We start from the raw sequence: 20,563 nt of genomic DNA, 5'->3' as shown, positions 1-20,563 counted from the left end.
ATGAGCTCTCTTTCACGTCTTAATGCGCTTGGACGGACATATTCAAACAAAATTGTCAAAATGCTTATCTTGGCAAGCCAAGTATCTCTATAATCGTACTCCGTTAATCCTTAAAGGTTCACGCCGACTTTTTGGGACTTTAGCTTATTCACCATATCCCCCAGAGTTAGATAAATCCATACATACCCTTTTCATCTCCGTGCCTAACTTTGTCTGATGCACCCACCGCTAACCTAGCTTAGCACAAAGAAGATGGCTGTGTCTCATGTGACCTTGTTATTTGTACACGCTGTGGCTATACAAATCACAACATATAAATAGGAAAATTTTGGCGTTATTTTGTCACTTATTGGGAGCAGTATGCTAACTGGAGCCGTTTACCTCCAGTCTTTGTGCTAAGCTAGGCTAGCGGTGGGTGCATCAGACAGAGTTACGGCACGCATGGAGATGAGAAGGGTATGGATAGCAACAAGCCATTTCCTCACAAAAGTAGTTTATTTAGCGTTGCGAAGACACTTCTCCATTGACACCCATTCAAAAAATGGCCTTTTTGTCTTAAACGGATGTTTCACCACACAGGCCTTTATTATAAGTGATATAAATAAGGAATGCCTGTAGCCTATATAACTTACTTTCTTGTGCGGCTTGTGTGCTGTGATGGAAAGCGAAGACTGACACAAGCAAGTGCTTTTATTTGTAGCTTGAACAGTTTGACAATCACAAATATTTAGTTTGAGGCTTGTTAGATTTTCTGTCAAAAGGTATTAATACACCAATCCCACGCATCTGCAACCTATGAGAAGAAGGGTGTGGAAACCAATACAAAGAGTGACTGTTTAACTTTCTAAAAATAAGTGGGTGGATGTGTTGGACAGTAAATCATGACGAAAGCCACATGATTCTGTGAACCAAATATGCAAACATCAAGCGTCTGAGGCGGTTCCCAAGAAGCAGACGTGCTCTTAAAACTACAAAGTCATTGTGGTTTTGGGTTACAATACCACACCTGTGATCTGCGATGATGATGATGATGATACTGCGCGCAGTGTGTTTCTGTTGGGGTGAATCTCATGAAAAATGTCATATTTCAGATTGAATCAAAAGAAAAATATATATTTTACATAAACTACTATTATTTTCATGATAATTAAACATCACCTCCTAAATTCTCACTGTAAAAACATTTAATTGTAATTACTGTAATGCAAAAAATATTGTATATTACACTGAAATTGAAATCAATTTTTTTATCGTAAGTGGTTGCATTCAATTGATTTTATCTACATTTAAACAAATACATTAAGTTGAACTTAATTTTAGTTCAACTTAATGCATTTGTTTAAATGTAGATAAAATCGTACCACTTACGATAAAATTTATTTCACCACTAAAATAGCATTACAGATTTTTTGTTTGTTTGGTTTAATGCAATAAAAGATACTAACAGAAATGAGTTTTGAGAGGAGATGCATTACAGAAAAATTGAATTTCTTTTTTTTTGCTCTCTCTCTCTCTCTCCAAGTGAAACATGACCAGAACAGGTTTTCATGAGATTCATCTGTCAGAGCTGCGGAAAGCAATATTCTACAAACATAAAGTAAAACCAAACAATGAATAAACTTCCAGAATCATCAGCACGCATTCATGAATCTTGACATCATCCAGCCATGAGGACACTAAAATAATACGAAAATAAAAGAACAGCACTTTGTTTTTTCGTATAAAAAACAGCCCGAGCTCCATTTCTAAGCAGCACTGGTGTCCTCGCGTGAGACGTTAATGAACAAACGGTAATATATTAGAGCCTCTAATGAGGATTATTCACTTTCCCTCATCTCTAAAGCAGCCTGTGCAACATTTCCTCCATCCGTTAAGCACTGAACACACTAAACCCAACGTCTTTGGCTACTTTCCCCTCTTGGATCGTCCTTTCCGGCCGAGTTTGCCAGAGCCGTGTGCCGAGGGCCCGGGCTGCGGGGGGGCCGGGGCCGCAGCGATGTTGATCTGGCCCTCTTGGATCTCCTGCCGGGTGTCTGCGGGCATGCGATCGATCTGCTGCTGCGTCTCCAGGTAGAACATGACGTCCCGCAGCTGTTCCTGAAGCTCGGCGATCTGGCCTTCCTTATTGGCTGCGGTCTCGTGACTCCGCCTCTCCTCCTCCTGCAGCTGCGACTGGAGCTGCGTCTGATTGGATCGCAGGCATCGGTTCATCTCCTGCTCCTCACGCAGCTCTTGACTGAGCTTCACCACTTTGTTATTCAGCTGGGAACATCTGCAGCACAGAAAGACTGTCAAGAGTGTGTATTATACTATAAAAATGTCATTTTAAACATTGAAATGATGAATAGGCATTGTAGCATAGGCATAATTTGCGGGTGGAACGGGTGGGACGGGTGGGACATGTCCTCACCACTTTTTGCCAGGGTCGATATTGTCCCCACCACTTTTTAAAACATCTCGCGGCACGAATGTACCAATTCTACAAATAAATAAAACATCTCCAGTTAACTGGCAGAGCATTCATTTCGTTCGTTTTTTAAATAAGAGACGATCTAGCGCTGAAATGTGTTTTTTAAATCAAGTGATCAAAGTGCTCGTTGCCGCTGCGATCAGTGGCGCGGATACAGTGTTTTCTCGTGTGGCTCGCGCACACGCCGCACTGTCTTCACTCGGACGCGCGCTTCAATACTCTCTATTCGTTCTGGTGAAATCACAAAACATAATGCACACAAACGTGTCCCTGCTTGATATACAACCACTGATGAACATAATCGGTTTTGATGAGGGGAAAAAAAACTATATGAGTGCGGATTAGAACCCAGAACCTCTGACACGCTTGGCGAAAGTTCTACCACTGGACCATTAAGGTACACCTTGTTCAAATAGGCGGATCTATGTATTTGACAATATGACTATATATTAGGCTACATCTCATAAAACGACAAATTAAACCCCATGTAGCCTACTATTTAAATCGATTGCTGGACATCGTAATGTTATTGTACATAAATCTGATTTAGCATTGTATTAGCAACCCCCACCCCACCTGTCCCACCCACTTTTTAAAACAAAGTTACGCCACTGCATTGTAGGCAACTCGATTTTTACAAATTTAACATAGTAATTTCCTCCAAAAACAATTTTTACAACAATTAATACTTACACTGTAACTTTAACTTAATTACTTTCATTAATAAAAAACAATCATAACATTTTAAAATCTTTCACTGTTTGAAGGAAATCTTGTTCATATTTTTATGTATTATTATTAGTGCTGTCAAATCGATTAATCACAATTAATTGCATCTAACATAAATTTATATATATATAAAAAATAAAATAAAAAATTGGCCCACTCCTCCACACAGATCTTCTCTAGATCAGTCAGGTTTTTTGGGCTGTCGCTGAGAAACACGGAGTTTGAGCTCCCTCCAAAGATTCTCTATTGGGTTTAGGTCTGGAGACTGGCTAGGCCACGCCAGAACCTTGATATGCTTCTTACAGAACCACTCCTTGGTTATCCTGGCTGTGTGCTTCGGGTCATTGTCATGTTGGAAGACCCAGCCTCGACCCATCTTCAATGCTCTAACTGAGGGAAGGAGGTTGTTCCCCAAAATCTCGCAATACATGGCCCCGGTCATCCTCTCCTTAATACAGTGCAGTCACCCTGTCCCATGTGCAGAAAAACACCCCCAAAGCATGATGCTACCACAGTAGGGATGGTGTTCTTGGGATGGTACTCATCATTCTTCTTCCTCCAAACACATTTAGTGGAATTATGACCAAAAAGTTCTGTTTTGGTCTCATCTGACCACATGACTTTCTCCCATGACTCCTCTGGATCATCCAAATGGTCATTGGCAAACTTAAGACGGGCCTTGACATGTGCTGGTTTAAGCAGGGGAACCTTCCGTGCCATGCATGATTTCAAACCATGACGTCTTAGTGTATTACCAACAGTAACCTTGGAAACGGTGGTCCCAGCTCTTTTCAGGTCATTGACCAGCTCCTCCCGTGTAGTTCTGGGCTGATTTCTCACCTTTCTTAGGATCATTGAGACCCCACGAGGTGAGATCTTGCATGGAGCCCCAGTCCGAGGGAGATTGACAGTCATGTTTAGCTTCTTCCATTTTCTAATGATTGCTCCAACAGTGGACCTTTTTTCACCAAGCTGCTTGGCAATTTCCCCGTAGCCCTTTCCAGCCTTGTGGAGGTGTACAATTTTGTCTCTAGTGTCTTTGGACAGCTCTTTGGTCTTGGCCATGTTAGTAGTTGGATTCTTACTGATTGTATGGGGTGGACAGGTGTCTTTATGCAGCTAACGACCTCAAACAGGTGCATCTAATTTAGGATAATAAATGGAGTGGAGGTGGACATTTTAAAGGCAGACTAACAGGTCTTTGAGGGTCAGAATTCTAGCTGATAGACAGGTGTTCAAATACTTATTTGCAGCTGTATCATACAAATAAATAGTTAAAAAATCATATATTGTGATTTCTGGATTTTTTTTTTTTAGATTATGTCTCTCACAGTGGACATGCACCTACGATGACAATTTCAGACCCCTCCATGATTTCCAAGTGGGAGAACTTGCAAAATAGCAGGGTGTTCAAATACTTATTTTCCTCACTGTATATATATATTTACCAACTTTTATGTTAGATGCCATTAATCACGATTAATCCATTTGATAGCACTAATTATTATTGTAGAAGAAACATTAACTTGACTATATTTACCGTGCAAGTTTTACTGTAGTATCATAGAGATACTATTATAGTTTTTATTAATATTTTGAATTAGTTTTTATTTGTATTTTTTCCAGTAATTATTGCATTTTTGTGATTATTTATTTAGTTTGTTTATTCATAAATTTCTATACAGTTTTTAAGTTTTAGTTATTTTAGTACATCAAGTTAAACTAAATAAAAATGAGAAATGTTGCCATGCAACCGAGCTGAAATAAAATAAATAAATTCTTTCTTTTTTTTTTATATCAAGTAATGAAGGTTTTTTTTTTACGGTTTTAGTTTTAGTTAACTATAATAACCCTGTTACCATCGTGAAGTTTTGTCTGGCCTATAATAAAGAGACCTCAATGTTTTGCATGATAATGATGTGAAATTCAGTAAATTATACTTCTTCTCGATGGATTGTTTTTCTTTGATGAGTTCGTTCAGTTTCCGCTCCAAACTGTCACACTTGTCGATCGTCTCCTTGAATTTGGCCTTCATGTTGTTGATCTAAAACACACACACACACACTTCACTGGAGTTCATTTGATTTTGAGCAGATTATGATGATTTTAAACAACGCTTATTCTGGATTAGTTGTTGCAAACTGCAGTTCTCACCTCCTCCGCTGTGTCTTTCTCCAGATGAACTATTTTATTCTCCCAGTAAATGCGCTGAGAATCCAGCTGGCTCGTTAATAAATATGAATACTATGGAAAAAACACATTAAAAAACATTATAAGAGAAAGTGTTAGAAGAGTATCCAACACAATCCAACTTTCCACACATACACACACTCTTGATTCTTGAATATGTGGTTTACGGAGACTCTACATACACATAATGGTTTTTATACTGTACAAACTGTATATTCTCTCCCGTTACACTAACCCTATTCCTTTTAAGACATTTGGTTTACAAAAACACAGGAAGTGTCCTCATAAACCATGTTTATGTTGTAATACCCATGTCATTACACATTATAAACTATATATACACAAGAACACACACACACACACACACACACACACACCTCGAGCTGCAGCGCATCGATCTTCTCATCCTGACACGTGTCTCCTTCACACTCGTACTGCACCATCTTCCCGTCTGTTTTACTGGCAACGAGCCGGTGAACGTAGTTATCTGATCGACATACAGACAGAATATTCAGGAACTATTTTGTTGATGATTACATGTAAAATGTTTCAAATATCAAATTACAACATTAAAAGAGGATTCAAGTGAACATGAATCCTCTTTTAATACATTTCACTTCCACATAATTTGACATTTTGAGTGAAATATTAAAGTTGACCTATTATGCCCTTTTTCAAAGTCTTGATGTTGTTTTTGGTCTCTATTAGAACAGGTTTTCCTGCTTGAATGTTGATTATTTTTCTCATATTCTCCATTGTTGCAGCTCCACTCTTCCCAGTCTGTCAGTAACGCTCTGTTTAGTTCCTGTCTCTATGAAGCCCCTCCTTCTGAAAAGCACACTGTGCTCTGATTGGTCGGCTGGATCAGTGTGTTGTGATTGGTCGAGCGCTTTGAGTGTGTTTGGGAAATGTCCCGCCCCTTACCATAACCACCAGTTTAACACACTACTAACTAACTCAACGGGCCCCGGTTCAGAAACACTGACACTGATATAGAGAAGAACTCAGAGCTTTTTCATGTTCATACAGCAACATTACACACTAATGAAAGATGAACATGCAAAAAGCATAATAGGACCCCTTTAATATTATTATTTTTTTAGCAATACATTGTAGGGGGAATTTGATTTTATCCAGTTATAAAAGTAAAAAATTAATTTTAAATTTAAAAAGTTTATAATTCTAAGGCCGTGTGTCCACCAAAGCATTTCTTCATGTGGCTAGCATATTTTTTCTAATTGTTTTCAATGGAAACGCCACGTTTTTAAAAAGGCAGGAGCGTAACGAGGCGTTGAGCGTCTATTTCACGCTGATTGCATAGCGTTTTTTACCGGTCGGCGAGAGCTGAAGAATGGTCAACAGCAGCACTCATCACTGTCACTTTTTACCCAGCCATCACAGTGGAGAAGGGGCGGGACAAACCGCCACATTCTGCTTGTACAACATCAACAGACGACAACAACAAGCATAATAACAGAACAAAATCATTTACAACAAGAGCCAGAGCAAATACTTAAAGGCTAAAAACTCTTTGGTGGACACGCGGACTAATGGCTAATCTGATTGGACGAGTGTTTAAGGATGTAAAATAACTGTTATTTTCAAACATGTGGTCGCACATCAATTAAATAATGTATTATTGATTTATTGCTAGCCTCTTTTGAATCTCTAGGATCTTTATTCCTGATCTGGGATGTCACACACCTCCAGCGTAGTCCCAGACCCTGTGATTGGTCAGCTGCATGGCGTAAGTGTGCTGCGTTTCCTCGAAGTGCTTGTAGGCATGACGACTAATGTAGCGTCCGCAGCCGATGTGACCGCAGATGAGACAGATCCACAGGTTCTGGGAGAGATTAGCAGATATATACATCTCAAATATAATACAAGCAGGGTTATTAATGATAAACATTTCTGTTAATTGAAATCAAGCTGAAATAAAATAAAATATAAATGTTAGAAAATGTGAAATGTTGCCTTGGCAATAAACTGTTGAAGCACTATAATTATTACCTGGAAATAAATAAAAACTAAAAATAAAAAAAATAAAAAATAAATAGCAATATATAATAAAAAAAAAATAATTAAAAACTTTAAATAAATATTAAAAAATGTAATACATTTTTTACTAAAATTAACATGAAACTATGTTATATAACTAAAACTATACAAATAAAGGATACTTCAAATGAATAAAATAAATATATTTATTAAAATAAATATAATAAAAATAATAAAATAAAATATATGAATAAAACTACAATAAAAGTGAAATAAAAACCAAAATAACACATCTGTATGCACATTATTTTGATAATCAATTAATATGACTGATGAATTGAATTTAGTTGAATTGTTTTCAGTATTTTATGATTAAAAAAAAATTGGTAACACTTTACAATAAGGTTTCATTAGTTAACATGAACGAATAATGACCATCTCTACATTTATTTACTAACACATTTAGATTAAAAGTTGTATTGATTAACAGTAGTTAATGCAATCAATAGTTAGTAGTTAATTAATCAGTGTGATGCATCGCTCACTGTTAGTTCATGATAGTTAATGCATTAACTAATGTTAACAAACCATACAGTGTGCAAATATGTATCTATGTTGGTTTTATGCATTATGTGCAAAAAAGGATCAATTAAAAACATCACGTTCTAAAACTTGCCCACGATAATAAAGTAAAACATAAGCACTGACTTATATTCACTGACTTTATATTTACTGCTGTTATAAAAATACAACATGTGTTAAATGTAGCATTTTAAACATGCATTTAATGTCCAACAAAATGCATATTTAACACAGCAAAATTGTGAGTATGAGTAAAGTACTCCCATGTTTGGGATAAGTTCAAATGCATTCTGGCCACAGAAATGTTTTCCGTGCATGCACGATTAATCTGATGTTCTGGGTTAGTTACCTCTTGCACTCCACACTCAAAACACTTGTTCTCCTCGACGGGTTCAGGAGTCTGACAGTATCTGCACACCGGACACCTGAGGCACAAGCAAACATCATTACTGCTCATTAGAGTACTCATATCGATTATTAGATTAAACATTATGCACACCATTAGTGCTCCGAAATTAGACCTTTTCCTTTCTTCATAAACATCTCTGATTCATTGGTGCATGAAATATTTAAGAACAATATTTAATAGACACAAATTTCAGGATTCAATTTTGATTCACATGTCTGCGATTCGATTTTGATCTTGATTCAATTCAATATTCATTTGGATATATATTTCCATAAGGACAAAAATCTCTTTCAACTAATGTTATAAACTATACAGGAAACCCGTCATTTGGTTCGTTGCTTTATTATTATAATGTAATATATTATAGGTTGTTAAATATTATAATAATGGTGATTTGTATACAAACATATAAAGTGCACATAAGGCAGTTTTTGTAATAATAATAAACAACTTTTTAATGATATAATTGTTTCTACACCAATTCATTTTTTTACATTTTAAAACCTGTTTAAATGATGGATTTATTTATTTTAAAATATAGTAGTGGTCAAAAGTGATGTTTGATTAAACCATCAAAATATGAGAAAATATTTTTTATAAACATTTAAAATATAATGTTTTAGATTTCAAAAATATTTTAAATATGGGGAAAGAACAAAACACTATCTTGGTTAATCTGACAAAATTATTTGGCAAAAAAAAAGGCAAACTAAAACTTTTTTTTTTTTTTTTTTACTTTTTTTAAACTAAAAATATGCATAAAAAGACAAAAGCATACATTGACTATTATTAATATTTAGTTGGTTCTCTCTTGTTTTTGCGCATTCATAATTTCTTTGTATGAAAGTCTGGCCAAAATTTATGTGGGCACAATTTCATTGCGTTATTATATCAAATAAAACAATTGACTTCAAGCACAACTTGACGTCACTTTTGCCCACTTCTATAGAATGAATATTGAAGGATGATGATTGACAGGTTAAGTAAAAATATAATGAATGTGTAATAAAAGTAAAGCTTGTAGTGATTTATTGGATGGGAGGCGCTACAAAGTTTTGTTCATTCATCAACTAAACAAAAGCATAGACTAAAATATTCTTGGGATTTAAGAAACGATATCGGTTCATCAAAATTGATACTTTCAACCCAGCCCTAATATTTAATATGTGTGTAACAGTGTGTGTTAGGGAGTCTGTTCACATCACTAACTCATTGTAAAAGCATTAGTAATAGTGAAGCATGCATTAATAATAATATCCACTAATAATATCTTGACCTACATTTCATGCCCAATCAAATCCTGAAGGATAAAATAAAGTCTAATCCTACATAATTTCCCTCTGAATATCATTTCTCTCAGAAATACACTGGTTAAATGTGTCGTACGTGTCAGTTCATGTGTGTACACACTTAAACCTGAAACCAAACCAGCGGTTTGCACTCTCATTGTGCACAAATGTGACATTGTGACTTTCATCTCACAGGTCAGCTATGACAATTACACACAAACATAACAACAACAGGTCAGAGGTCAACTATGACAATTACACACAAACACAACAACAAGAATAGAGAACAGCCTGGCAAACTTTGATCACATGTCAATGAAGAACCGGGACGAAAAGGTTCAAAGTGACGCACATAATTAACAGAAGACAGCGAAATATGAGTGTAAACACCGTGTCAGAGGAGAAGAATGTGTCACGAGGAGAAGGGTGTGGATGAAATACGGCAAGCGTCAACTAAATAAACGGAAAAAATACTCTCAAATGTCTCAAAGTTACTATAAAGTCTACTTAATTTAATACAATTATAATTTATTATAATAATAATATTTTTTTTATTTTATAACTTAGTGTTTAGGTAATTAAATGTAAAATAAAAAAAGTATTTTAAATTAAAAACATTAAATCTGATTCAAGTCAAATGTCTCAAATTTACTATAAAGTTTAATTAATTTAATAAAATAATTTATAACAATTATTTAAAAAAAATTATAACTTTTTGTTAACAATAAATGTAAAATTAAATTTAAATTTTACTTTAAAAACATTACATTTGATTTAAGTCAAATGTTTTATAAAGTTACAATAAAGTCTATCTTTCTTTCTTTATTTATTAATTTATTTCGAACAAAAATAAATAAATAAAATATAAAAATACAGTAAGTGTGTTGTAACACAGGAAGAAACAAAATCTATAAAGTCTTATAAACCATAATTGCAATATGTCCGAAAAGGAGCGGGATGAAGCAGAAGATACTTAATTTAATGTACTTAAAAATAAGAATTTTTATTTTTATAGCTTTTTGTTAACAATTAAATGTAAAACAAAAATTTTATTTGACATTAAAAACATAAAATTTTATTTAAGTCAAATGTCTCATAAAGTTATTATAAAGTTTATTTAATTTAATTAAATAATTTATAACAATAATAAAATATTATGTTTTAGAACTTTGTTAACAAATAAATACATTTTAAATTAAAAACTACATTTTATTTAAATCAAATGTCTCAATAATACAAAAATTTACTTAATTTAATTTAATAAAATAATATTTTGCAATAATAAAGTTAGTCCATAATTTGACATCTTTTGAGTGAAATATTCAGCAATAAATAAATGTAGGACGGGACTTGATTTTATCCAGTAGGACTGAAATTGATGATATTATTTAATATTAATTTTCCCAACCCACACAGCCTTGGATACATCACCAGAAAAGTTTCAAAAATGTCAATGAATATATATATATATATATATATATATATATATATATATATATATAAATATATATATATTTTTTTAATGGTCTTTAGAATAATTCGACGGTAAATAATAGAGTGAGTTTTGCTTTGCTGTTGAATCTCAAGGCAGTGGCTGTGAATGACAGCACTCACGTGGCATCCTCCCATCTCTGCAGACACTGGCTGTGAAAGCTGTGGTTACACAGGGTGGTCAACACACCGTTCACCGACTCGTCCATGCGCTCCAAACACACCGTACACTTGGGCAGCTCTGTCAGGTCCATCACGGGTAAACTGGCACCCTGGTTCATAATGAAGAGTTTCAGATCATTCAAAACATTCCAGAACGCTGCCGCTATTGTTATGCATGTAAATCAGTGCTGGAAACATGACATGTGTGTGTGTGTGTGTGTGTGTGTGTGGGTGTGTGGGTGTGTTTTTAAACAGAAACAGCTAGTCAACAACAAAAAAGGTTAATCCTGGTCACTCAAGCAATGCATCGGCCTACAATAGTGCTCAACAAGAGTCGAAAAGTCGGTTTTTTTTTTATTACCAAGTACAGTAACACTTAGTGTAAACGGTCACAGCAGTTGCTCGCTTCAGTAAACACCACTAACACACACACCCTAGCCGTACCTCTTCAGATTTGATGACTTCTGCTCTCTCCACATAGACTAACTGGCAGACCGCATCCTCAATGGAGTTGAACTGACGGCCGTTGCTTGTTGTGTAGAAGCTGTCGGCATCGGCCTAAAGGAATTAAAAAACAATGAAACTCGTGAAACTTTAAACATCAACAAACTCCAGCAATTTGCATGGAAAAATGCGTCTACATTTTCATCTTCATGTCCCTCTGCACTCAATAATTGTATCCCTTAAAACTCATCTTTGATAATCAAAATTTGTTTTCCTGTGAAATTAATTTCTTCATGCCTTAAAATAGCTTGAATGTAACTTACACCCTTGCTTCATTTAGTATACGTGGGTACCCCGCCTCCACTCACTCACTGTAGTAAACGCTACACGATGGTAAGTGGAAATACTGGTTTAATTCAGCCATACATGTTTGAACTAGAAACTTATTCAGAAGAAGAGGGAGAGTGAATTATACAAGCTCAACTATGGACTATGACAAGTCCATGTATCAGAATGTTTATGCGTATTGCATATTGATCCAATATTTTTACTTAACCTGTTAGTGATACATTATTTTACAAATCTGTCAAGACAACAAGTTATTAGAGTTGTCGTTAAAATGTCTATATTTCACCAACAAACTGGAGTAGAAACGATTATAAAAACGTTGATATATAAACTGCCTTATTTGGCATAAATGTTTGTACAACTCAATTTGAGCTATTTGAGTGTTGATTTAAGCAATAAGCCGCGTTATAAGCGTTTTACAGTTCACTGTAAAAAACGGCTTCAAGGGGCTTATTGCTTTTATAAAACGGTCACTCCATAAATATATTCATTTTAATATTTATTTTATTCATAAAATAAACACCAGCAACAAAAAATATAACGTTATAACACATTTATTCCTCCGCCAAGCAATGTAGTTCCAAAGAGGTTGCTAAGCAACACATGCAGCAACAAAGCATCACAAACTGGAGCAGGTGCGCAGTAACACTAATGTAACGCGGTCAAAGGTGTGTGTTTGATGAGTAATTTACAACGGCTTCGAACACGGCTCAACCAATCAGAATCAAGGACTGGAACTATCCGTTTTATAATACTAAATAAGTTTGATTAATTAATTGATTATTTATTATTTATTTTCGGCCAAGTGCATTCAGTGCATCACTAGTGTTGACTGATTAATTTGCACACGGTTTTTCTTAAAACCATGATGATGGATGGATGGATGGATGGATGGATGGATGGAATGGTGGAAGGATGGAATGGTGGGTGGGTGGATGGATGGATGGATGGATGGATGGATGGATGATGGATAAGTGGATGGATAAATGGATGGATGGGTGGATAGGTGGAAGGATGGATGGATGGATGGATGGATGGATGGATGGATGGATGGATGGATAAGTGGATGGATAAATGGATGGATGGATGGGTGGGTGGGTGGATAGGTGGAAGGATGGATGGATGGATGGATGGATGGATGGATGGATGGATGGATGGATGGATGGATGGATGGATGGATGGATAAGTGGATGGATAAATGGATGGATGGGTGGATAGGTGGAAGGAAGGATGGATGGATGGATGGATGGATGGATGGATGGATGGATGGATGGATAAGTGGATGGATAAATGAATGGATGGATGGATGGATGGATGGATAGGTGGAAGGATGGATGGATGGATGGATGGGTGGGTGGATGGATAAATGGATGGATGGATGGATGGATGGGTGGGTGGAGGGATGGGTGGATAGCTCACCTGATGCCTGAACTTGACCAACACCATGTACTGGTTGGGCGTGGAGTCTCGGATAATCTTCATGTGCTCCATGACGTCATTGAAGGGAGCCACAAACCTCATGAGGTCGTGGCTGGTCATGGTGGTCGGGACAGTGAGTACACACAGCATCGCACTGCGCCTCACGTCCTCTGTGAGTGACGTCATCTTACTGTCCACACAACATCACACGAAACCAAGTCAACAAAGCAACAAAGTGTCTTTTGTGTCTATTATATAAACTTATACACAACAAATTGAGGTACCATGTAAATAATATGGTCTATATAAAAAGTACTGCAGTATCGAGAGAGTATTACTATTAGCATAGATAGACAGAGAGACAGAGAGAACAATAGACAGAACAACAGACAGATAGATAGATAGAGAGATAGATAGATAGATAGAACGACAGACAGACAGACAGATAGATAGATAGATAGATAGATAGATAGATAGATAGATAGATAGATAGATAGATAGATAGATAGATAGATAGATAGATAGATAGATAGATACAGTGGGGAAAAAAAGTATTTAGTCAGCCACCAATTGTGCAAGTTCTCCCACTTAAAAAGATGAGAGAGGCCTGTAATTTTCATCATAGGTACACTTCAACTATGAGAGACAAAATGAGAAAAAAAATCCATAAAATCACATTGTAGGATTTTTAATGAATTTATTTGCAAATTATGGTGGAAAATAAGTATTTGGTCAATAACAAAAGTTTATCTCAATACTTTGTTATATATCCTTTGTTGGCAATGACAGAGGTCAAACGTTTTCTGTAAGTCTTCACAAGGTTTTCACACACTGTTGCTGGTATTTTGGCCCATTCCTCCATGCAGATCTCCTCTAGAGCAGTGATGTTTCTGGCCTGTCGCTGGGCAACATGGACTTTCAACTCCCTCCAAAGATTTTCTATAGGGTTGAGATCTGGAGACTGGCTAGGCCACTCCAGGACCTTGAAATGCTTCTTACGAAGCCACTCCTTCGTTGCCCGGGCGGTGTGTTTGGGATCATTGTCATGCTGAAAGACCCAGCCACGTTTCATCTTCAATGCCCTTGCTGATGGAAGGAGGTTTTCACTCAAAATCTCATGATACATGGCCCCATTCATTCTTTCCTTTACACAGATCAGTCGTCCTGGTCCATTTGCAGAAAAACAGCCCCGAAGCATGATGTTTCCACCCCCATGCTTCACAGTAGGTATGGTGTTCTTTGGATGCAACTTCTCCAAACACGACGAGTTGAGTTTTTACCAAAAAGTTGTATTTTGGTTTCATCTGACCATATGACATTCTCCCAATCCTCTTCTGGATCATCCAAATGCTCTCTAGCAAACTTCGGATGGGCCTGGACATGTACTGGCTTAAGCAGGAGGATACGTCTGGCACTGCAGGATTTGAGTCCCTGGCGGCGTAGTGTGTTACTGATGGTAGCCTTTGTTACTTTGGTCCCAGCTCTCTGCAGGTCATTCACTAGGTCCCCCCGTGTGGTTCTGGGATTTTTGCTCACCGTTCTTGTGATCATTTTGACCCCACGGGGTGAGATCTTGCGTGGAGCCCCAGATCGAGGGAGATTATCAGTGGTCTTATATGTCTTCCATTTCCTAATAATTGCTCCCACAGTTGATTTCTTCACACCAAGCTGCTTACCTATGGCAGATTCAGTCTTCCCAGCCTGGTGCAGGTCTACAATTTTGTTTCTGGTGTCCTTTGACAGCTCTTTGGTCTTGGCCATAGTGGAGTTTGGAGTGTGACTGTTTGAGGTTGTGGACAAGTGTCTTTTATACTGATAACAAGTTCAAAAAGGTGCCATTAATACAGGTAACGAGTGGAGGACAGAGGAGCCTCTTAAAGAAGAAGTTACAGGTCTGTGAGAGCCAGAAATCTTGCTTGTTTGTAGGTGACCAAATACTTATTTTCCACCATAATTTGCAAATAAATTCATTAAAAATCCTACAATGTTTTTTTCTGCATTTTTTTTCTCATTTTGTCTCTCATAGTTGAAGTGTACCTGTGATGAAAATTACAGGCCTCTCTCATCTTTTTAAGTGGGAGAACTTGCACAATTGGTGGCTGACTAAATACTTTTTTTCCCCACTGTAGATAGATAGATAGATAGATAGATAGATAGATAGATAGATAGATAGATAGATAGATAGATAGATAGATAGACAGACAGACAGACAGACAGATAGATAGATAGACTAACTTAGTCTTATAGAGGTGCATGATGCCGTGGACGATCTCCACTGACGGGTTCCCGCTGAAGAAGGAGATCTGATCCGGCAGCTGTTTAGAGGGAGAGTCTGGAGTCGTGCTCTCGTTCGTTTCATCTTTGGCCTCTTCGTTTACGTCTCCGGTGGACTTCAGATCTTCTTTCCCTTCCTCAGCTCCTGATGGAAGAAAACACAGTCTGTTCACTCAATAACGAGTAGTGAGTTTGATGTGCAATTAAACTGGAGGTTCTGTGGGGTGCGGACTGGATCGACTCCATTCCTAGAGCTTCCCAAGAATCCCAACAAATCATTGGGGTTTGGACCAAGCGGCAACCTCCCTGTCTCTCTCTCGAAACATGGAAGTGAATTAAACGGCAATTCATCAACCTGGAGCAAAAAGTGGCTTTGGTCTATACAGCTAATGTTGCCCTTCATGACAACTGTGACGGGAGTGAATTTTTTAATAACTCATCCGTTTTATATTAAGCCTTAAATTTCTGCATAGTTAAGGGTGTGTCCCCTTTGAGTGACAGGTGGATTCCCGGTGCTGTGGCCATTAGTCATCATTAGCCGTTTGTCTGCTGTCTGTTAGCCGTCATGTTACCTCAGCTCATTGTCTGACTGTAAAAATAAATAAATTCGTGAGTGACGCACTGCCAAGATGGCGACGGTCGGCCACGCCCACTTTAGGCTTCAAAACCGGTCTTCAGAAACCTACGGGTGACGTCACGGACACTACATCCATATTTTTTTTACAGTCTATGGTTTGGACTGATGGGGCAGTGAACCCGAGGGCAGTCCTAGAGCTCCTCCTGTCCGATTTTAGGGGGAAATCGTGTCCATCGGAGACGTCCAACAGATTTCTTAGCCTTCTCTGAACTTTGGTACTAACAAACCATCTTTCTTTCTTTCTTTCTTTCTTTCTTTCTTTCTTTCTAACTCCAAACTAAATTCAAATTTTGACAGTTGGAAAGGCCAGAGCCCGTCTACGGAGAGCCTTGGTACTTCCTATTAGCCCCATTGTATCGATCTTGGTTGCAGTTCCATTAGAATTCCACTGGAGGTGATCGCGGGCGAGTGCAGACTGAATGGGAGTCAATGGGGCTAGACGGCTAAATGTGTCTCTTTCACCCGATTGCCGTTGAGAAATCTCAGATTTTATTGTAGGTTTTGCAAGTTCAACATGGGTTATAGGTCGAAAGTTGAATGAACGAGTACTTATTTCTTTTCGATTTCTTACAGGTTGAGTTGTTGTTGCCCATAACACGCTAGCATTCTGCTAATGACGTCAGCATTGACATTTTAAAAGACTTTTTAAACCAAATAAGTGACTCTAAAAAATCTAACACCCAGCAATGTGTAATTTCTTTGCATCTCCTTTCGAATACAACATTCAAATTACTAGATAAAAAATTATATCCTGAGAAAAGTGGATTTTGAGGGTTTTTCGCCATAGACCTCCATTCATTCTGCACTCGCCTGCGAGCGCCCCCGCATGGACAGAGACGTGTTACTGCAGCCAGTCCAGAAACCGGAAGTAAGCAGAGAGTGCCAATTCTCTTCCTATTAGACATTCTCTGGAAAGGCCCATTAGACTCCATTAGCTCCATTCTATGTACTATTTCTAATCCATCGAGACTCATTTTCCATTCTATCTAATATTTCTAAACTGAAAATCTTCAAACTTCAAACTTTTAAAACTTCTTCAAACGTTGGTACTAACAAACCATCTTTCTTTCTCTATCTATCTATCTATCTATCTATCTATCTATCTATCTATCTATCTATAATCTATCTATCCATCCATCCATCCATCCATCCATCGTTCCATCGTTCCATCTATCTATCTATCTATCCATCCATCCATCTATCCATCCATCCATCGTTCTATCTATCTATCTATCTATCTATCTATCTATCTATCATCTGTCTATCATCTGTCTATCATATATGTGTCTGTTTGTCTATCTATCTATCTCATAACAACCACCCAGAACACAATGGCAACCACCTAGCAACCACCCAGAACAATTATTTGATAATTGAACTGATCGTTTTGCATGTGATGGCAACACAATATTTTATTGTTATAAAATGATCAAGAAAGACAAAATCAAGTAATAATGTAATACTATCAAACTTTCTGGTCCAAATTTTCCCAAGCCAACTTTGCTTTTATTTTGTGATTATTTGAATTCCTTTCTGCGTAAAGCACTTTGAATTGCCATAGTGTATGAAATGTGCTATATAAATAAACCATTCCAGGCCCACTGGTGTCAGTGGAAGCGAGTAACTCACTGACCTGAGCCTGCGCTGGGCTGGAAGGTCTCGATCACCATGTCGCTCATGACGCGGCTGCCCAGATGTTGGTGGAGGATCGCTGATCGCTCCACATCTGTTCTCCCGTCCAGCGTCACTCTGGCGGAGACCAGCGCTTTCTCTCTCATCTCATCCTCCGACATCTCTGGGACTGTGGGAAACGTGACACCAGTAAACACCAGACTCAACATAAAGAGATTCTAGAAACAAGCTAAACACACTGAGTGTGTCAATGCTCTCTGTGACACTTCATTCTGATGCATCATGGGATTGACATAAAATCAGATAATCATGATATTCAGCATCTTGTCACATGCTTCTCATGTTTCTGTGCTATTCTCTAAGCTCAGGTCAGTGATTCTTCTGCTGTTGATGCTCTGAATTATACATATACATGTATATATGTATATATCTATGTATATATTTATATGCATTGTGTGCTGTATGATTACACTCATCAGATGGTTATATTTGATATATAACCATGTCACTTTAAGAACAATAACAATAATATTTACATTGCATTTTCCTTCTTCTAAGATTACCGTGGTAAGTTGTTATATATCCGAAAACTGGGTAATACCCTTTTGTATACAACCATGATTGATGATATATGAATATAGCCATCATTCAGTGCCACGGTAAACAAAGCAAATGTCAGTTATGTAACAGTAAACGAGTGAAACTCACCGGCGCAGTATTGAAAACCCTGCGGGGAATCAGACTGATCAGCGAGCTCGAGTCTGATCACAACCAGAGACACACTCATGTGTTCAGAGGATCAGCAACCGATAATAACAACACGAGCTCATCAAGCACGACACGGATTCAAGCGCAAGATCTGACCCGTATAAACGGCACTTCGTCAGAACTACATGCCATAAACGCTGAATAGAATTATGCTTTATTATTAGAAGGAAAAACGCCTGAAAACAACAATGACGTTTGATAACGAACGATACATTACAGCGTTACTTCCGGGATCAAGAGGATAATTTCAAAACAAAAGCCCTTATATAATTATTGGTAATTTATAATAAGAGACAACCAAGGCTTGTGAAGAATATAATGTTAAAATCATTTCAAATGTGTCATATATCGTGATATATTTATGATTACTTTTGAGAACGAAAGATAAATTACTGCGTTTATCCCGGGGGCAAGAGGATCATTTTTAAAAAAAAAGCCCTTATATAATTTTTGATAATTTGTAATAAGAGACAGCAACGATTTGTGAATGATATAATGGTAATATAATTTTTAAATGTCTCATATATAATGGTGTTTTTATAATTATGATGCAATTATTACAATTTATATAATTATTATATTCAATATATTGTCAATATCAGAATTGGATTTCTTGGCAAGTATTACACTCAAGGAGTTTGTCTTGGTGAAGCTCGGTGAAAATGAACAGGTCAGATAATAAAATAGCCTATTCAAAAATAATTAATATTCTATATACGTATATACAATTAAAGTCCCCATGAAGTTTTTTGGCTTTCAGTTTGAATATGTTAGTCTTAAGGTTATCTATAACCTAGTGTGCTCCAAAACAATGACAAAATTCGCATTTAGAAGATATAAGCATTCAAAACTTGCAGTCTCTCACTTCCGCCAATAGGGCTTAATCGACTTTTCAACATTGTTTCATGTAGTAAGTGGTTGTTTTAAGTCTCGCCCGATGTGTAGTGATGTTACGCCTGACACCGACGCTCCGAAGCTTGCTTCAAACTCGAACGGTCCTTGCAATGAACCACTGCTTCGGAGCTTGTATCATTACGTCACTAGTCACGTGAAAATGACTTCTGAAGCAAACACACTGCTTCATTCTTGTAGTGAACCACCTGACTGCTTTGATTTGCCCAATCCAGTGTTGACAGGTTTGAAACCTGGCGGATGTATTTCTTATAAAAGTGAAGCCAAACCATGGCAACACCGTGGGTTGTAGTCGGTGTTTGGATTGGCGTTATTGTTGAGGAGAGTGGATTGAGTTTATTTCAGTGTTGTGCCAGCGAGAAAGAAAATAAAAATAAATAATATTTCTGAATAAAAACCATACCATTTAATGAACACTTTGTCTAAGCCTTCTGCATGTACCCAAAGCACAGCCTCTGACACATTTTTTTATTATTATTAATTAGAGAACATATGAACATTGTTACATAAAAACATGCATCAAAGACAGAAACTTCAAAAACCCTCTGCTACATTATACAAGTACAACACAAGCACATCCTTTTCAACATATAAAAATATCAGTCCCACCAGTTAACAAGTTATAGAGTACTGCTTCCCACAGCTAAACAAGATAAAGCTTTCACACGATACTGCCCTGCTAAAAAAAAAAACAAAAAAAACTATAGAAACCATTATAGAAATTCTAATGGATTTAATGGTTTTCATGGGAATTTTATTGGTTGTAATGGGATTTATAGTGGTCTCTGTGGGTCTCTATTGGTGGGGGC

General features: G+C 37.0%; 1 protein-coding gene across 1 annotated transcript; it reads right to left on the bottom strand.

Annotated features, from left to right (window-relative positions):
* Positions 1–675: 675 nt before the first annotated feature.
* brap (BRCA1 associated protein) lies at positions 676–19,105 on the bottom strand. The gene is made up of 12 exons (XM_084104728.1): positions 18,783–19,105; positions 18,076–18,243; positions 15,767–15,950; positions 13,532–13,721; positions 11,765–11,878; positions 11,282–11,430; positions 8,319–8,394; positions 7,094–7,232; positions 5,767–5,876; positions 5,354–5,443; positions 5,140–5,243; positions 676–2,272 (listed from the first exon to the last, which is right to left on the bottom strand). Exons 1-12 carry the CDS (start codon positions 18,859–18,861, stop codon positions 1,906–1,908), a joined length of 1,770 nt encoding a protein of 589 aa, XP_083960854.1. The 5' UTR covers positions 18,862–19,105; the 3' UTR covers positions 676–1,905.
* Between the last annotated feature and the right edge of the window lie 1,458 nt (positions 19,106–20,563).

This window comes from Abramis brama (genome assembly GCF_963993115.1).
Source record: "Abramis brama genome assembly, chromosome: 25".
Lineage (NCBI taxonomy): Eukaryota > Metazoa > Chordata > Actinopteri > Cypriniformes > Leuciscidae > Abramis > Abramis brama.
This window is presented reverse-complemented; position numbering and strand designations above follow the sequence as displayed.

Coding starts and splice junctions, on each gene's coding strand:
- brap (XM_084104728.1), bottom strand. CDS start 18,861: ATGAGTGTGTCTCTGGTTGTGATCAGACTCGAGCTCGCTGATCAGTCT. Junction 8,395..11,281: donor CAGAGATGGGAGGATGCCAC/GTGAGTGCTGTC, acceptor CTTGTGCCTCAG/GTGTCCGGTGTGCAGATACT. Junction 7,233..8,318: donor TTGAGTGTGGAGTGCAAGAG/GTAACTAACCCA, acceptor AATCTCTCCCAG/AACCTGTGGATCTGTCTCAT.